At 40.6% G+C, this 17,230-nt stretch overlaps 1 protein-coding gene across 1 annotated transcript in view; it reads right to left on the bottom strand.

Moving 5' to 3' along the window:
• Positions 1-1,272: 1,272 nt before the first annotated feature.
• The window catches only part of LOC149285573 (sorting nexin-25-like), a 65,951-nt gene continuing 49,993 nt past the window's right edge, over positions 1,273-17,230 (bottom strand). Inside the window, exons 7-19 of the mRNA XM_089495176.1 lie at positions 12,445-12,632; positions 11,491-11,622; positions 10,978-11,250; positions 9,519-9,683; positions 8,027-8,158; positions 6,920-7,060; positions 6,156-6,269; positions 5,329-5,493; positions 4,940-5,057; positions 4,015-4,081; positions 2,605-2,786; positions 2,337-2,437; positions 1,273-1,368 (exon numbers count right to left, since the gene is read on the bottom strand). Coding sequence (XP_089351302.1) covers positions 1,273-1,368; positions 2,337-2,437; positions 2,605-2,786; positions 4,015-4,081; positions 4,940-5,057; positions 5,329-5,493; positions 6,156-6,269; positions 6,920-7,060; positions 8,027-8,158; positions 9,519-9,683; positions 10,978-11,250; positions 11,491-11,622; positions 12,445-12,632 — 1,874 coding nt within the window. The remainder of the gene's footprint in view (positions 1,369-2,336; positions 2,438-2,604; positions 2,787-4,014; positions 4,082-4,939; positions 5,058-5,328; positions 5,494-6,155; positions 6,270-6,919; positions 7,061-8,026; positions 8,159-9,518; positions 9,684-10,977; positions 11,251-11,490; positions 11,623-12,444; positions 12,633-17,230) is intronic.

The raw sequence follows: 17,230 nt of genomic DNA, 5'->3' as shown, positions 1-17,230 counted from the left end.
TATATATATATGCATTTATATACATTAAACACAAGAGACTAGCAATAGCATGTCCTCTCTTATGTTACAGACATGCCCGCTGTAGCAGCTCTTCCTTGTGGTGAAAAGGTACCGTTGGCTTTATTCATTTGCCTGGAACTAGTGCCCAGAATTAATAGTTAGCGGGTAGGGTAAATCACCAGTCGTCTACATCTCGATTCATCTGCTTTGATTTTCATTGTGTGTGGCAGTTGTTCTTCTGTATCTAAAGAATGTAATTGAACTTGACCATTAACCTCTAAGTTGCAGGGAGAAATAAACCGCACGCTGCATTGTCGGCATACTGTTATATTATTTACCATTCCTCAGCTCTGTACACTGCTGGTACGGTAAAAACAATGATAGCTTAGTGGACCATCTTATAAAGCCTCTATTATAGCTTCACAGTGAACATCATTATTCTGTCCAGCCGAAGAGACACAATATACAGTATTTACTAGATTGCGCTGTCATTCCAGCGTTCTTACTCTAAAAGATCCTCTGACAGACACGTCCGCTCCAAAGACAACTTCATTTGTTAGTCTCCTGGGAGGACACAGAAGGCTTCATTGGGAAACTTTAGGCAACCAACAGGCTTGTCTTATTTTAAATGCCGACATCTTGCGGTAATGAAAAGCCCAATATTGTGGTTTAGTAATATAATAGAGTTAACATTTTGAATCACAGCCTTTACATTAAATCTTTTTTTTATTTTTTATTTATTGCTTACAAATATTTTAAATAACGGTCGGTCTTTGGTAAAAATAAAAGCAATAAAGAATAAAATATTCACAATATCATTACAGAAAATATTGCACAAAACATTCTTCAAAACACAGGGGAAAATAAAGGAATGTTACATATCCTCGATGAGAAGATGGAACCGTACAACATTCAGCTGTCTCTATCACATAAACAGCCTTCGGTATCCCATCCATCCAGGATTCAAACGGTTTCCATCAGCACTGAGAAGGTTAAAATGTATTCCCGTTTCTGACAACGTACAGTACATTAGCATTTCAGTTCATAATCTAGAGAAAGTCAACCAACAATTGTTTTCTTTAAATAAAACGGGTAATGCAGCATTATTTTTCTTTTATTTCTACGTGTACTACAGCAACTGCTCCCTTCCGACCCGAAATGTGACGGAACATAACGAGAAAGATGGGTGAGGGATAAGTAGTCTTCAGCGAGCCCTCTGGAAAAGAGGAATATAATTTACACGTCTATGATTACACAGACAGTAGTAGCGCTTCACTTTGTTGCATCACAAACTGGTCCAACTTTAACATGTTCTAAATGAGTCCTTAGTTCGGGGCAGAGTTCCACTACCAGCAGTTCCATCAGCACCTGGGTATGAAAGAAAGCAGAATGAAGATCACGGGGACTGTGATGAGCATGCGTCACGCATTACATGGTATTCATTACTCAAGTACCACTGCCATAAAGCTCTAGGATCGCGGAGAAACGTGGCTGATGATGGTTTCTAGCCTGAGGCCGCACATCGCTTTGGTTCTGTTCCCCTTAGGGAACCTCTAAAAATATCACACGTTGCACCGTGAAGATCTTCCACTTTGTTTTTCTTATTAATACTACAGTTGCTTAGAAACAGAGTCCTGTCATTCCTCCAAAGCCATCCTCTTTATGTATCACATGACAGCAGTCGGACCACCTACATTAACTACCATTAACTCTCATGCATGTAAAACAGCAAAGCTTTACTCATCCTAATAAACAGTAACGGCCAGAGATGGGGAGTGAGTTACAATGCTTGAGTGGGGTGTTTTTGTGTGATGGGAGTGAAGTAACTTTAAACTAAAAAGGTCTTAAAAGACATTACCCCTACTGTGATGTCAAAGATTGGCAGGCAGAGCAGTGCAGCCAGACAGGATTAAGAGGCGCCACTGAAATGCCAGCAAACGGCATAACATTGCAGTAAATAATATAAGAATCTAGGAAACTTGGGAAAAATGTCTATGCGGAACAGCACCTTTCCACGTTCTCATTAAATGCTGCTATATCAAAGAGAACATGGTACAACAGCAGTAAATGTAAACGGCAATTTGATTTGAGCACATTCCACGGCAGGTGGAACAGTAATAAAAACTACATTAACAGAGGAGGATAAAATACAAAATACTTGTTTTTAATAACAGAAAGTATATTGGATACCGAGCTACCTGGCTTTGGAACTCCTTATGCTAATAATAATCTAATTTCTTTTGTCTGTTCAAGTGAAAGGTAGCAAAGCGATGTCTGGATGTTTGGTACCCACTGAACACGGATTAATCACAAAATAGTAAAAATGATCTACTTACATACAGGAGATGCTTATTTGCCCTGTTTTCCTGGAGTACATTAAATATTTTAATTATACCGTGACGAGCATTCTGCTGTCCAACAAGATTCTGAAGTGCATCTGGAACAGATAATAATACTATATATAATATATAATATAAGCTTTGGTCTCTGAGCTTTTAGCCCGTTTTGCTTTAAATGTATATATGGCTTTAAATTTAAAAGCTTAGCATTAACAGAGGCCAGCAATGCCCCTCAAAACACATTGTGATTTACGGTTTAGCCCACCTGGAATGTTTTCAAGTAATTTTTGCTGTGCTCTCTGTTTTGTTTCCTGACATTGCAGCTCTGTTCTTGATGTTTTCGGAGGTGCTAATTTTCCATTTGGCCAAAAAGCATCTCGGAACACATTGATATAGTAAACCAGCATCTGCTCGCTGAAAATCCAATTGACTGTGTCACGGATTTGTCTGCAAAGAAAGAATTGCTTCCCATCACTACAAAAGTACACATAAGCAAGCAAAGCAGGTTCCATAAGTTGCTTACTACACACCGTACGGAAATATAACCCCTAAACAAAACGTATTCCCAGGCTGTGACGTGTCCACTGATCAAAACCCATATTCAGACAGGATATATTTATATAAAAAATGTGTAACGGGTTCACCAAGAGAGCTGTAGTAACTCCCAGAGATCACCCACATGTATCCTCCTCTTGTCCCCGGAATCCCTTCCAGCACCAGCCAGCATGCGCAGCTTGGAACCCTGCTATGTGTACCCAATAAGTAGACACACAACTACCTTGAATTGAGTACAGCAGGAAGGAACAGTTTATTGTTGTAAAACATAGACTGATATAGCCACAGAACTTCATTAACATAAATTAACATTGATAAACAGGTAGACAACCCAACCTTTAATCCCCTTTAGCTACTGAATATCCCCCTGGTAGCCATCCTGTTAATGGGATTAGTTTAACAATGGAGTTCCTGCCTGTTTGGCAGCCAGGCTGGAGCCATCTCTGAGTACCTTGGGCCCCTGTATGACAGCTCATTCTGTCACATATCTCCTCTTTTAAAAAGAAGACTGAACTGGGGCCAGACCCCAACCGGGTCTGCATCCAGTTCAGTCGGGGAGCACAGCTCCGTCGCTCCTGGAGTTGTGGATGCAGCGGGCTGGCAAAGGGCACCTGTCCCACTAACCAGTCCTGGGGTGCACTTAGAGACTGGGGAGTTTGGGTCCCAGACGAGGACAACAGTCCCACTCGCCAGGGCAGGGAGACAGGGTCCATAATCTGCGGGTAGCAGGCTTGCTTTCAGTCCTCTCCAGGGGCCCCAGTGATGGACAGTTCTGTCACACACTCCATCACAAAATGCATACATTCACAAAGCTGCGTTGGTCATCACAAGGATCCCTGCAGAGTTTGGTTCACATATGGAAGCCATGTTTTTAATAAAAATAAACATCAAGGGACCCTTCTATAATCACAAAAGATTAAATACCTTGATCTGCACATTTGTTGCCCGTTTGGTTAGCACATTGTAAAGTCAATGTCATTCTACTATATTTCCGTGCTGCACATATTGTATTTTATTTTAATGTGAGTATTGATAAGATGTCCCTTCAGCAGTACTCACACAGAACGTCATCTAGCTAGCCCAATGACTAAAAGCCTAATTAAAATAGATTAATACTTACTTGTTAATGGTCCTTCCAAAGGTTATTTGCACAAGTGCAATCAAAGTCTTCCTCACCCATTTAAACACTATGACAAAACACAGGAGGTTAGCAACCTTGTTATGTGTATGTACATGATAACACCTTTATGTCACTGTCATGTATGAATTGTTAAAAAGGGCCTTAAAATATATTTCGGTGAGTAAAGCTGCCACTGGCCACTGGAATTCTGATGTATGTGCCTGTCTGTGTTTGAGTTGCTCTTGGCTCTGAGCAAACACTCGCCTCTGTCTGTCTCGCTGCCCTGTGTTTGCCTCTTGACTGTATGGGACTTTCTTTGTAGGAAGAGTGTTGTCTAGTGAAAAACAGACACCGAAAAAATTATTTGATGGCATGTTAGTTCCTGAATGTTTCTGCTAGGGAACAATGCGCTGGTTGCCCAATGTCTGCATGCTTCCTCAACAGATCTGGCGGTGCCAACAGAAGTCAAGGAGCAGCCACTGGGGAAATAAATTAGTGGCATTTCTAAAGCTAGTACTAAGACAGCTCTGATCGTTTAAAAGAAACAGGGCAACCGTAAAGATGGATTTTATAATCTGTTTGCCTCCTCCCTTTAATGCCATTACAACTGCAGGTTCTTTGGCAATCACTGGCTGAACAACTGGGCCACCCCCAGTCTCAACAATCATTGCCGCAGTTTTTTTTTTACCATAGCGAAAGGAAACAGATAGGTTGGTCAGGAGCAACTATAAATACATTGTTGGCTTTTTCCAGGAGAAATTAACATTATTTTAATCTGTATGACATTACATCACAAAGACGTATCAACTAGAAGACACAGTCAAATATGAAAACATACAGAAATCTGAAATGAAAATGTGAACAACGCATTCACATACTCCTGCCTCTGAGTAAAGGGAAAATGTTTGACACAAAAGACACTTACTGCCCCGAAGCTCAAAAATCTCTACAATCAGCATGAAACAAGGTTCGGCCAAGGCATCTTTCTTCCCATCAACGTCATCTCCATAGTCGGAAAGGTCACTGTCCTCTTCGGTTTCTTCCTGGAGTTGTCAAAGGCAAATAACAGCTGGTTATTTTAAGAGTTTGTAAAGCCGGAGTATTCAAGTTTAGGGATGATAATATATAACTAATAATATATTTTAACTTGCAGCTAACTGTGAAGCCTTCCACATGGACACTGAGCAAGATGCAGATATTTTAGAAGCCCCTAGAAGCTAGTTGCCCAGCTGGAAAGCTGTGTGCTTAGGGCCCCCCAAACGCCTGGGACTACTATAGCCCCATTAACTATAGACAATATGAGAGGACACTTACCTCCTGGTGGGAAAAGAAATCTCCAGGAAGTCTTTCCAAAAATGAAGAGAGTGAAAAGGACGATTTCTTGCCTTGTACATCAATGACCTTGAGGTGTTCAGGAGAAGGACTAAGAAAGGCGTAAAGCACTTCACTCTGATACAGCCTCTCGTCGGAGAGCAGCTTCTGCAAAGGACATGGCATCTGAGAACCGGACATACTGAAAAATCACTTTAGCAGGAGTTACAAAATGATGGATTTTTCCCTGCTGGTGGGTAACTTTCACAAAATTGATGATTAGTACAAAAGTGAAGCAAAGCTGCAGGATCCCACCCACTGATATCACAATGCACAGGGCACGTCCTGAAAGTACTTCAGGGTTTGTCAGTTTCTCCACCAGAGTTTCCCGTGTGCTGTTCTCTTGCCTATTTTCAGAGACGGGCAAATTGTTTAGACTGTACCGTCCCATTTCTGCCGCTGCATTGGCAAGCCAGCTCTCCCAGTACACAATTATCACTCAGTAATCTTATACAGGAAATTATACACAGCAATTAATCAATTTAATCATAACTAAGAAATGTTTAATGCAAGTTATAGTACTTTCTTAATATCCATGTGAATCACAAAAAGTACTCATGAATATCCAATGCCGCTGGTCACACAGATAGACATGATCCTTGGACACCTAAATCTCTAAGGTTTTTTTGGGTTCGTTGTAGTTATATATATATATATATATATATATATATTGAAATATTTCTTACATACAATAACCCCTCTAGTGTTGCAATGTAGAATTCTGCTTTCAAGAATTTAAAGGAAATAAACCCATACACTGTGCGACTTACCTGCAAAAATTTATTTAACTGGTTCTTTGATTTTTCTAAGAATTTCTGGTCTATGGACTTGAAAGGAAGCTTGCTGAGAGAAGGCAACTGTACTTTTTTCAATGAAGGGAAACACTATGAATGAGAAACAATAGGAAACAATGTTATTTGCACATGTCAGGAGAAATGAAGGACAGTTCAGGGTATACTCATATGCCTACCCCATCAATGTTTATATTGCTTCTACTACCCCACCAGATCTGTTTCCCACTTAAATCTCTTCTACGATTTCTCCTTTTTCAAGATAAACTCTCCCTCTGTACTTCACTAAACCTTTTATGTAGTTAAACGTTTCGATCATATGCCCTCTCACACACATTGGGATCCTTTGGTCTTTCCCTTTCTCTTAGGGTCTGACCATTGGTCTGTGAGGTCAAATGTCCACAACAACCCATCTTTGCTCCGAATGCCTTTGATGACCAAATTCCAATAATAAACACCGGGGAAAAAGCCTCAGTAACATGTCAACAAGTCACACAAGGATATATGTGATAAGAGCCAAACACATGAAGTGACATGGCAATCGCGGCAAAGCAAAAATTCAACAGTCTACATTAAAGCTTTTACTTATTTGGCAAAGAGTAGATCCTAGTCACCTCTAAGGACATTCCATAATGAACGTGCCTGCTGTACAAGTGATTTGTGTCTGTCACGTATATACGAGCAAGCTGTGTCTTCAGGGAGATTTTTAGTTCTAGAAGCGACGCGTTTATTTATCTTCCTACCTCACTGAGCTTCCTGTGCAGATTCTGGAATTCACTCAGCTTCCTCAGGACCGTCCAGTTCTTGGTTTCACAATCTCCAGAGTCCGGTAAATTCACCAAAACAAAGTACAGCGGCATCTGCTCCCCATTCTCTTCCGAAACCTAAAAAAAGACCACAGACAAGAAATCGAAATTTCTGATCATTTATGTATAGAAAGTGGGGACAACGGGCTTTTTATCTGGCGATTCCTGATTCATGACAGTATTTTTCCTCATACAAGGAGAACATCAATTACTGCACCGCTGGATGGACTTCTGGAGCTACTCTGGTGTACAGTATTACACTGAAATAAGCCCCCATTAAAATAGTTCTTTGTATCTCAAAAACTGCTAAGCTTTTGAGGCAATGATACCAAGTTGGCATTTATGTATCTAATGCCGCTCGGAGAGGGAAGTGGTTATGGACCCAAACGTTAAATGTACTCTAGAAATGGTCTTATTCACAATCACAGTTGAACTTGCGTCCATACCTGAGGAAAAACTACCTGAAATTTAAGAAACAAATCCAATCACTGAAAACACGGCTGGGCCAAGAAATGCTAGTTATGTTGAGCAGTTAAATTAAATGTTTCTTTTGTAATTAACTCCGCTCAGAGGATTGTTTAATACTCATAAAGGTGATGTTTTGGTCCCTCTGGCTAATTGAATTTGGTTAAAGTATAATAAAGTAAAGGGAAGAACTAGTGGAGCGGATGCAAAGTGAACACCAAATGCCATCTGCACAAATGGCGCGCGTTTTCAAGCCAGCGCACAGAGCGCTACAGCAGAAGGGTAACCCGTCTGCCACCAACAAAGAATATAAAGATGAAACAATTCAATTCAATGTCTGTCTCAGGCTAATATTTTGTTGGCAATACATCGGGGGGTTAACGATCCCTGCTCATAACACATTTAATATTAACAAATATAGCAATGCTTGCATACTGCCAGTGGCGTATTCTGGCCAAGGGGAATAGGCCCAGGCCCTCTGCCGCATAGCAAGGAGGCCACTACTCAATAGGCTGGTTAAAGGGTTATACATCTCTCTGTTATCTTGCTCTAAGCGTCACGCTCGTACTGCCGGCTCACCTCGCTGATGTTTATAAGTGCGCGCCACAAGCCAAGATTTTCACACCACAAGTCCGTCCTGGAAATGTGTAGGTCGAGATCGCTTTGCTCCTTCTCCATCAGGGCAATTTCATCCTTCAGTTTCGAAACAATCTGTCACGGTGAAAAATGACGGGTTTGACCCATTAACTTTCAACACCACCAATGTTTATCTTATCAGCACAATAAACGCTGCCACGGTGATACATCTGCTGAACGGGACACACACACACACACACACACACAATAGTGCCAATTATACCACGTGTAATTATTATCTGAAGTTTAAACAAGATTTAAAAATCCTACCAGCGGGGACTTGTCAGCCATAGAGTAACATGTCAATTTACCAAAGAGTGATTACCAAGAGCTTGTCGTGAAAATCACTTCAAGGAAAATCACATGAAAGCAACTTCCAGTAAGAAATAAAATAGCCTGGCAATGAAGAAAAACATCTCTGTATATTTCCAGGTCACTCTGACCTTGTTACGGTGGCTTGTGGAATAACACCAGATAATGGAGCGAGATATCTGGGCTAATCGGGGGACTTTAACCACTTTGGGGCCACAGAACCTCAATGTACACTAAATTGACACTAAATAAGATAAATCAGTAAAAGGGGAATATACGCTTACATGATTCAGATATAACCGGCAATTTATGTTCGAATGCTTCTATAACTAAAGCAGTAGGACCTTCTCCGGGTTGATGAAGAGCACGCGTGTGTGTAAGAATACATGTTATGAACACGGGACTCATGGTGGACCTCGGCTGAACTTGGCACTGAATTAGATAACGTTACTGAGAAATCCATCCATGTTTAGCATGTGTTTGCAGCTGACAAAGGAGTATCTAGCTTTAATTATTCATACACACAAAGTCAGCTACAAATATATATTCACAGCCCGGGTACGGGAATAAATAAAGGCCTCTTCTTTCTCACATATTTGTTAATTAGGAAGAAAGGATTTCATGGAATGTGACCAAGAGCAAAGGGAACGGATCTACTGAAAGGATAACTATGGAAACACCTTCTTTTCTAATTGCATAATTATGTTTTTCGTTAGCAGGCCTCACTCTTGTGGTTTCCATAGCAGCCGGTGTAATAAGTCTTTTGAATTTCCCAGCATCTTCTTTTACAGATTATTCCAATCCAATAACTAAGCCGGTACTTACACACACGTAAAACGAGTGGCACGCTTTACACATCACCTGTAGAACAGACATCGTAGCACACAAAACAAACATTTTATCTGCTGACTAAACATACGCCAGGAGTTTCAAATGTCACATGCCAGATGGCTAATAAATACCAATACATTAAAACCCAGACAATGGAGACCTCAGGTAAGCGACTCCTGGTGGTCCTGAAAATACTAGGGAAATTGTGTCTTCTTGGGGTCCGACATACAGAACAGCGGTCACTTAAACCTTCTAAATTAAATCTCCCAGAGGAAATAGAAACAAGCGTTACCTTTTTGTCTGGTTTTGGCGCGTTAATGATGGAGTTCAGGGCTTGTCTTTTATACTCCAGCTTCTCCGTAAGCTGACGCAGTTTATTAACAGCGTAACTGGCCTGCTCCGTGATTCCACTAGTGACTTTATCCAAGATTTCGTCAACCCCCTCACACGCCTGCATCTGTCTCAAGAAAGTTTATGGAATTAGAAAAACAACAACATTTCTGTCTCAAGTCCTTCCCTGGCCTCCTTGTATGTTACTGGTCCCTAAACACACTACGTAAGGTGCGGCTATCTAGCCCCATCCAACAGTTTCTTCAACCCTTCTAAAGCCTCAGCTTCTTGACCGTTATTATCCTTAGACCCCCAGACCTAACCAACTACTACACAGACATTTGGTGCTAGAATACTTTCCTTTTACTGTGCAAATAAGTAATAACTACACAACTACTGAAACGTTACTAATTCATAGTAACATAGTAACATAGTTCATAAGGTTGAAAAAAGACCAAAGTCCATCAAGTTCAACCTATATACATATTGTGTCCCTACTGTGTTGATCCAGAGGAAGGCAAAAAACCCTTATGAAGCAGATGCCAATTGCCCCATACCAGGGGGAAAATTCCTTCCCGACTCCAAATATGGCAATCAGAATAAATCCCTGGATCAACGTTCTGTCCCTATTAATCTAATATCCATAACTTGTAATATTATTGCTTTCAAGAAACACGTCCAGGCTCCTTTTGAACTCTTTTATTGAGTTTACCATCACCACTTCCTCTGGCAGAGAGTTCCATAATCTCACCGCTCTTACTGTAAAGAACCCCCGTCTGTGCTGGTGTAGAAACCTTCTTTCCTCCAGCCGTAGAGGATGTCCCCTTGTTATAGATACAGTCCTGGGTATAAATAGGTCCTGGGAGTGATCTCTGTACTGTCCCCTTATATATTTATGCATAGTTATTAAGTCCCCCCTAAGCCGTCTTTTTTCCAAACTAAATAACCCCAATTCTGATAATCTTTCTGGGTACTGTAGTCCTCCCATTCCCCTTATTACTCTGGTTGCCCGTCTTTGAACCCTCTCCAGCTCCACTATATCTTTCTTGTACACTGGTGCCCAGTACTGTACACAGTATTCCATGTGTGGTCTGACTAGTGACTTGTACAGGGGTAGAATTATTTCCTTGTCGTGGGCATCTATGCCCCTTTTGATGCACCCCATGATTTTATTTGCCTTAGCAGCAGCTGCCTGACACTGGTCGCTACAGGTAAATTTACTGTTAACTAAAACTCCTAAGTCCTTTTCCATGTCAGTCGTCCCCAGTGTTTTCCCATTTAATACATATTCCCAGCCTGGATTTTTCTTCCCCATGTGCATAACCTTACAGCCAATTCAGGCTGGCATTTTTAAGAACAAATTCACAATGACAGCTGCGGCTGCTCTTTCATGCAACAATATTGCAGACGTCCCGACTCACAGCTTCATCCTTGTCATCAGTCAGACACACGAAAGCGGATACGTCTTCTTTCCGAATCAGTTGGTCGTACAAATCGCTGACGATGAAGGAAGGGTAGAACCTGTCTTTAAGTGTCTCGTACACATCCGCCTGGATCTTGTTGAATACTTCAATGCCCTTGTTGCCCACGAGACTCTGCTGGATTTCTTTGTAAAGTGCTTTCTCTACAGGGATGTCTTTACTCTCCACAAAGAAATTCTGGTAAATCTCACCAACTAATTGAGGTATTTCAGCCTACAAGGCAAAATACATGTTTACATCAACCAGAGCCATACAGTATTTGTATTTTGAGTGGAAGGTTGCGATTAAATGAACAAAAAATGTGCCGGAAATTTCTCAGAAGATGATGGCATATTCTCACACAAAGGTCAGGTACAAAGAAACATCACCACAAACAAGATGCCTTTGCTTGGTTTATTGCAAAGTATTTAGCAGTATGAAAGGGTATTCTTTATTTTGGAGATGAGCTTTTACCTTATTTGCATTCTTCAAGTACTCCACGGATTCCCAAAAGTTGATCAAAGCACTCTTGTCAATTTTTTCCATGTAGGTTTTGAATTGATCTCTAAAAGCTAGGTTTGCCAAAATATCATCAAACTGAAGGATCTGAGAGAGAGAGAGAGAGAGACAGACAACGAATGGACTTAATTAAAAATAAATAAATGCTTAAATGAAGTCGAATAACATGACATCACACAGAGCCGATCTCCTGAGATATCTAGTACAGCAGAACTGGGACTGAGAACTACGGAACTGGGTCTGAAATGGAAACACATACTTATCTATCACAAACTTACCTCCGCCATAGTAAACTTACCAAGCTCCTAAAAGCTGCAAAGCGACCGATCTCTCGCACACTCTATACATAGGCGCCGTGCCCACATTGTATTTATTGATTGATTGTCATTTGAGGTCACTAACATGTCTGCATGCACTTCTGTGGGTTGGTCCACTCAATATTGAAGCAGTGGGCTTCAAACGCTACGCCATGTAAGAGAGAGGCCTAAGATAACTCATTCACTGAACGTATTCTCTTAGGAATAATTAAATGGCTTTGTACTACATGTACCCAGTTTTTTACAGCAACTTGTGATTCTGCATACTAAATATACATGCAGTGTATCCGATCAGGCCATCCAGGAGACACGGGTCTGAGGTGAGGAGTGAGAACGCATTTATTTTCACATTTAAGACGACGTGCTTGTGTCTAGGACTCGCGTACAATGCGGGGCAGGAAAGTTTTAGTTTGCATTACGTAATGTAGATCCAGGGTTACACCGGCACCGCACACACCAGCACCCCAGACAGTCCTATAAATACCTCTGGACTGAATTTGATGAATGGGGTTTTGATGTATTGTGTTTTATGATCACTCCACAATCACTTAATTCCCATCACCCCTAAATCACATTTTAACGAAGCAAATACCTTTTGGCTTTGGGGACACTCGCCATCATCAGACGCTCCATCGTCCTGGTCATACGCTGGTCCTCCCAGAAGCCTGATCCGTTTTTCACACTGCTTTTTGGCCACGGTCAGCTGATTTATATACCTTTTCATATTACGAGCCCTCAGGAGGTCCGCTTTCATCGCAGCAGTCTCTTTGCCTTTGGGGTCTGTGTAAGATAATATAAAGTATTGAATGATGTACTGTACTGCTAGTCCATATTTACCATCTATAACAAGCCTTTAATAGAATAACATCTTCCCTAATGAAGAGCACCAGAGATAAGTACTGCTCTGTTGGTGCATTAAACAAAAAAATATTGATACTGAATATAATAATTATAATTTTAAAAACCAATGGTTTCCATATGGTTACCATAGCAGCCGATGAAATGTGCCATTAACATTCTTTATTTTCTTCAGTGATTTATGTAGATTTTAGGCATTTATTTCCAATACATACAAAATGACATGCTAAACATGCTCCCCAGCTAATACAAATGCAATCTGCATACCCTTCACAGCTCATTTGGTACTTCTAATAACTGTAAATACGGACGTGAATATACAGTGTTTTTCCATTAAAAAGAAAATCATATCCTAGATAAACTCTGTCGTCGTTGCAGATTCATTCTTCTAGTGCTCAAAGCCAAGTAAGGGGGACACGATGGAGAACCTGCCAAGCCAAGATGTCTACGTATCATCTACTATGTCAAAAGACATACAGACAAAATCTATATACACAGACATACTCAGCCCAAAGGGCAATAAGGGTATATTCAAGTACATGGCGAACTCCCTGACTACATTACACATGGTGACAGGGCTCGAGCTGGACCTGTACAAATGTGCGGTCAAAACAGCGTGAAAAGAAGAGAAGACAGGCAGCTGCCCCCCTGCCCCAGTACTTTCGTTTGAAGTCTACGGACCGCTGTCAGAAACCTTCCTTATGGGGTCCACATCCGCACAGTAACGGGCCTTCGGGAGTATTTACATTCTGGCTTTATACTGTCTGTGCTCCTTTGTGTAGTCCTTTTTGGTAAATGCGTGTTGGACTGCATGGGGAGAATTAATTTGGGACTGTAATACTGGCCAGGTGCTTGGACTTGCCGCTGGGGTGGATAGTGTTGATGTGTGATTTACCTATGCATTATACAGGGCCAGCTCAGCCCTTCTTGTGTTTTATACACTACATGCTCAGTACATTGTTGTTGTTTCTGTGCGCTCCTTTTCCTTTCATTGTGTTATAGCTATTTAGTGGCAAAAGTCAGACACTGGTTACAACACTAGTGACAAACCTACTGAAAAATAGCATTATAAACATTCTGTTGTATTGAAATATTTAGATTTTTCCCCTTTTAATTAATTTTTGTTTTATTATTATAGATAATACCTGGCTGAGGTGTGGAATAACGTTCTGCAGTAACAGATACATAAATATAAACTGTAATACTGGGAATATAATTTATGTTCCCCGAACTCGTCCTGTATAGTAACATTTATCCGTATGCTCGCGGTGTGATCATGTTTAATGGAAGAAATGTTCACTCGTTCTAGTCCAAGCACGCGTCTAATGACGACCCGCTTTGCATCTCTATTTCCGATGGTAATTAATTACAACGTGACACCGGTTGCATGTGTTGTGATTTGCCATTTGGCGCTGGGTCACTGACACGGTAATTCATTAATAAGAGAAAAATATCGCAGCTCTGCATTTAGAGGAAAAATGAAAAACATTATTATTATGACATTTTATTTTCACCTTTGTACTGGCGGTGACGATTCACATGTATATAGAGGGATCGGTATAGACTTTCTCCCTGCAGTTGTGTTTAATGACGTTGGTATGGTTGACTCCTACACATCACGCCCTGATGAAGCTATGAAACGCTGATAATTTCGCCCTGACACCACCTTTCTGCGGTTTAAAAGCAGTCATTTTTACGCCTGAGGGTAATTGGCTAACAAATTATACAAACATCCCAAACATCCCTCCGTAGGAGCGACAGTCACTCCAAATGCCGTTTTTCTAGAATGTAGGGTAGTCACAAGCGTATCCCGCCGTCCCACATCAATAATATAAATGGTAAAATCCGCGTTTATACATTTTACAATGTGAAATGAAAGGTTCTTCTCCATACGCAAACATCTATAAAAGGGTCCCAGGAAGCCCCCTAACCAAACAATGCATAGGAATGTACTCCAAGTACTTTCATATACCCACAGGACTCTCAACGCTGATTGGCTGCTTGGAGCCAATCGGTGACAAGAAATCACTCCTACTAATCAATGAATGGGAGCAATTTCCATACATGCGCATTATAGCCTATATGATAGGTGGAGTTTGCCTTTAGGGTGCCTATAAAACCCAGACCCCCTGGCCTCTCTAAACACATCCCCTAAAAACAAAGATTATATGTATTTGCATTGATTTATAGGAGAACCTAATGTTTAAAGAATAACATATTTTAGGAACATTTTAAGCAGCCGTTAAATGTTGTCAGCCTTTCCCTTTTCAGGAAAAGCAGTGGAAATCCTTTGCTTGCAAAAAGATGCTGAAGGGAGGTGAATATCATGATTTTGGGGTGAATGAAAGCATTAATCTTCTTCACCTATGTCACAGATGTATGTACGCAACGCTGTTATTTTGTTAACTGTGTGATGTCATAGTAAACACCAGACCATTTATTATACGGAACATTTATTCTTGAGCTTCAAGACGCTTTTGCTTAATAAAAATATGGCAATAAAAAGAAGCAAATTGCTTACTGGTACGGCAGCAATTATGGTTAAAAATTAATTGAATAGTATTATACTAATATTAGTGGAGAACAGCGAGTTCCTGTGTTATACCGCAGCAGCTCGCACAGTTTGTAGGGTGTGTGGTTGGGGTGAGTTTGTGTGATGGAGTGAGAGTGTGTGTTAGTGTGAGGGTGCGTGCGTTTGTTACAAGGAGGCACATTGCTTACTTTGCTCTCCGGGCCAGAAGTAACCATCTATTTCATCTAAGCTGGGTCTATGTGCGATGTACGCTTCAACCCTCATTACCGTGTGATACCAGCCAGCACTGAGGATGGATATGAAAACTGTAATCCACTCAATTACTTTAATTAAGTTCTGTAATATCATCGCCTTCAACTGCGGAGAGAAATTAACTCAAGCAGCCTTAATGAATATTGTTTTGCAGTAATTACAAACATTTTGCACTGTGCTCATTAGCGCCTGAAATTACAACCTGTACAGGACATTTGTGAATTGAAACGGATGGTTCTGATGTAAACGACGTGCAAAGAAAGAAAAAAAAAACATGTTAAATATCAGTGATGAATTTTGCCGTGCAATGTCAGGCTATGTTATGTGTGATATCGTTATCACTTATTACATCACATTACATTAGAATACTGTATTCTGTATGCAAATGGTACAAACCACCCAAATGAGGCTAAACACAAGAACATCGCAACAAGATACTTATTAATCTCATTCCCTTACTCGATTCCAGTAAATTTCCCCATGGTTTTAATACATGTTTTACATGAGTCCTCTATTCAGCGAAGCCTGCTTTAGCTACCCCCTATACCGGATCCATACTCCTGAATGACCGCAAAACCCAACAAAGGACCTGATGGACTCTCTTACTCCCTTTCCGAGGATCCTTTGCCATCTACATGAGACATTATGCAGCTTTCTCCCAGGTGCTACTATACTAAGCTAGTACTATATTCGTTTGTTAATTTTAAAGGGGAATTGTCACAGCTTTCCATGCTGTTTTTGAGATACTTTAAAAGGGACAGAATCAATTTCCTATCCCGAAGTTCTTTTTTGTCTGTAAAATAGAATTTGGAAAATGTGGCAGATCTGCTAAAGTAATTTATATTTTCCCAATTAATTGTGTAATTTGAAGCATTTGAGTTAATCACACATCTCGTGTGTCCCATCTGCAGTCACTACATCGGGTCTGTCCCACCAAGCATGGCACATTTGGAGGGTAGGTCAATATACAAGCTGGAACACATAGTGCTTTGCTCTACATGCCAACCTAATTTAGAGATTTCTTCACCCCATTCAAATGTTACCAGAATACATCAACTTAAACACGAAGCCAGGAAGTATTAAACTGTATAAGAGCGCCAAACGAACCCACTGAATTCTGTGTGAAAGCCACACAGAGCCAAAGCCATAAAACAACATGGATTTCTGCATTATCCAAATATCATTACATAAGTTATGGTGGGTAAAAGGTGATGAAAACCCTTCCACTTAAATTTAAGGGGTAGTAGAAGTATTATTAAACACTCATCTACAGACACCAGACAAGCCTTATCTGCATGTGCCTACCCAGAATCCCTTGTGGTTGTGAAAGCACCATGAGATTTCTGAGGGAAAAGCAAGCCTTCTGGCTTGTCTGGTGTCTGTAGATGAGAGTTTAATAATACTTCTACTACCCCTTTGCATTATCCAAACAAATATCAGGAGAGGACACTTGGCTATATGGCTGCTTCTTATCTGGACGGACTGTGGTATGTTGGTTTAGATACATGGGACGGTAGATTTTAAAAACATTTTTTTTAATTATCATCAGACAGCAAAGATGAAGGTTTGTGCCAATGATTGAGAGATCGACAAAAGAGTTAGGGTTAAGTAAAAAGAACTTTTCAGAAGGTTGTAACCATTTCCTCTGTAGGAATCCTCATCCTTGGCTAATCGACGGAATCGTATAGACGTGAAATCGATTGAGTGGAGACATAATGGAAAATTCCAATATTAG

The sequence above is a fragment of the Sceloporus occidentalis genome, unplaced genomic scaffold (genome assembly GCF_023333645.1).
Source record: "Sceloporus occidentalis isolate IW3139 unplaced genomic scaffold, rSceOcc1.0.p SCAF_77, whole genome shotgun sequence".
NCBI classification, from domain to species: Eukaryota; Metazoa; Chordata; class Lepidosauria; order Squamata; family Phrynosomatidae; genus Sceloporus; species Sceloporus occidentalis.
Note: the sequence above shows the minus strand (reverse complement) of the source record. Positions and strands in the feature narration are given on the sequence as shown.